At 48.0% G+C, this 2500-nt stretch overlaps 1 protein-coding gene across 1 annotated transcript in view; it reads left to right on the forward strand.

Moving 5' to 3' along the window:
• The first annotated feature begins 123 nt into the window (after nt 1-123).
• The window catches only part of angpt2b (angiopoietin 2b), a 44603-nt gene continuing 42226 nt past the window's right edge, over nt 124-2500 (forward strand). The window contains exon 1 of the mRNA XM_062529316.1: nt 124-1226. Coding sequence (XP_062385300.1) covers nt 888-1226 — 339 coding nt within the window. The 5' untranslated portion in view covers nt 124-887. The remainder of the gene's footprint in view (nt 1227-2500) is intronic.

Here is a 2500-nt window from a genome sequence, read left to right on the forward strand (position 1 = left end):
GAGAGAGAGAGAGCAAGAAAGAGAGTAAACCAGTGAAAGAAAGAAAGGGAGAAGAGAAGAGAAGAGGGGGCGGAGGTAGGGAGGGATGAAGGGAGGGAGGGCTAGACGTGTGTGAGTGAGTGTGTGTTGAGAGGCTGGTGCTGGAGGTTGGCCCCTCACTATTTAAAGAGGAGCTGGAGCTGGCACTCCTGCTGAGGGACCCACTGAGACTGCAGCTAGGACTGGACGCAGACCACCACACCGGCCATACAACTGACCACAGGGTAGAGCGAGAGAGAGAGAGAGGGAGGGAGAGAGAGAGGAACAGAGAGAAAGAGAGAGACTGCAGCATGTTTTATTCAGTAGGTTGCCAGTGAGCAGGAGAGAGAAGGAGAGAGAGGTGTGAGGACTTAGGATTAAGCGTCAGACAGACAGTACACGTTGAGAAAGAGAGGTAGAGAGAGAGAGAGAGAGAGAGAGACAGTACCCATTGAGAGAGAGGGAGAGAGAAAGAGAGACATGCAGACAGACAGTACACGTTGAGAGAGAGAGAAAGAGAGAGAGAAAGAGAGAAACTTCCAGAGGAGCACCGTCCCGGCTCACTGTGGCAGAAGCTGCAGCATCAGTGCTGCTGCTGGGGTTGTTTATCACGTCCAGAGACAAGAGAGGACAACACATAAACAACAACAACAACACGCAGACACACAGATAAGGACAACTCAACTCCATGACAGAGGAAGTGGTAGGAAGTGACACAGAGAGGAAGTCAGCCGAGCAGTAACTTCTGACAGCTCCGTGCTGTCGCTGTCAGTCCCGTCCATTCCCTCCTGCTGTGTCTCCGTCTTCCGGAAAGTTCTGCTTCTCCCTCCGTCGCGCTCGTCTCTCCCGTTTGTCAGTCAAACCCGACGATGACGTGCTGGCTCTTCATCCTCGCCTACCTGGCGGCGGAGGCGGTCGCCGCAGCAACGGGCTCGGAGCGCCGGCAGCACCAGGTGCAGCATGGGAAGTGTAGTTTCACCTTCGTCCTGCCGGAGGTGGAGGGCTGCGGAGGAGGAGGAGGAGCGGAGGAGGAGGAGGAGGTGGGAGGGAGGCCCGTGACGGGGGAGTACCAGGTGAGCAACGCCCTGCAGAGAGACTCCCCACCTCCCCCGGAGACGCCCCAGAGTGCCCTCTCCTGGCAGGAGCAGGAACGCAAGCTGGAGACGCTGGAGAGCGTCACGGATAACAACACACAGTGGCTGCTCAAGGTGAGGACTCACCTGTGTTTACGCCTCTCCGCAGGCTTCTCTCTCTCTCCATCCCTCCCTCTCTCTCTCTCTCTCCCCCATCTCTATCTGTCACTCTCTCGCTCTCTCTCTTAAATTCAAATTCAAGTTGCTTGCATGACTGCATGGGAACAGCTTTGCCAAATATAACATACCAGAACATAAGACCACAAAAAAACAGAAAATGCATACAGAGAGGTGGACATGATCTAGAATTAACAATAGTGATTATCTCAATCTCTCCATCAATCTCTCTCTCTCTATATATATATATCTCTCTCTCTTTCTCAATTCAATTGAGGAAAGCTTTATTGGCATGAACATTTCAGTAACATTATTGCCAAAGCGCAATTACATGTGTGTATAAACTGGACAAATATGACAAAACAAAGCAGAGTTGAAATGTTTAGATGGGACAATCAGATAAACCAACTGAACACAACAAGATAATGTTGTAATTTCAAGTTTCGACAATGAACACACACGTAAAAGGAGTTTGTTATTTTAGTATTTTTGTTTTGTTGGTAGTCATTTTGTTGGCCTTAATGGTTGGCCCTCAGGTTGTGGCTGACAGCTACATGTGTTTGTCTGTACGTGTTTTGCAGCCAAAGTGGGCAAATGCTTGCGCTTTCCCGGAATGTAATGTATGATCATTTTGCTTCAACTCAGAGATGATTAAACTGAATTTACTGAATCAACATTTTCTGATCTCAACATGATGAGTGCATTCTGTGTAATCATCACAATCATTTATTCCACTAACTTCTAATTAACTTTGATGTGCAAGCAATTTGAATTAACTAATTCTAATTTAATTAAATAATTCAGCAAACTTTTAATATGACTGTCAGTGTGTGCGTCTCTCTCTCTCTCTCTCTCTGTGTGTGTGTGTATTTGTGTGAGTGTGTGTGTGTATGTGTGTGTGTGTGTGTGTGTTTATGTCTTTTCGTGTGTGTGTGTGTGTGTGAGTGTGTGTGTGTGTGTGTGTCTGCCTCTCTCTCTCTCTCTGTGTGTGTGTGTGTGTGTATGTGTGTGTTTGGAGCATGCTTTTGGTGGCCACTGACTCTGTAAGGATGAAAAGCCATTTAAACTGAGCCAATAGCACACACACACACACCCAGACAGACCAGAAACGAAGTGTTCAGGCTTTTAAAGCTCAGATTAGCATTTTGAACAGGCCTGGTTTTCACTTATCTCTTTGACTCATTTCAAACCGAGTGTGTGATAGAGATACTGGCCCTGGGCGGGTGGAATGT

Source organism: Sardina pilchardus, chromosome 24, assembly GCF_963854185.1.
Source record: "Sardina pilchardus chromosome 24, fSarPil1.1, whole genome shotgun sequence".
Taxonomy (NCBI): Eukaryota; Metazoa; Chordata; class Actinopteri; order Clupeiformes; family Clupeidae; genus Sardina; species Sardina pilchardus.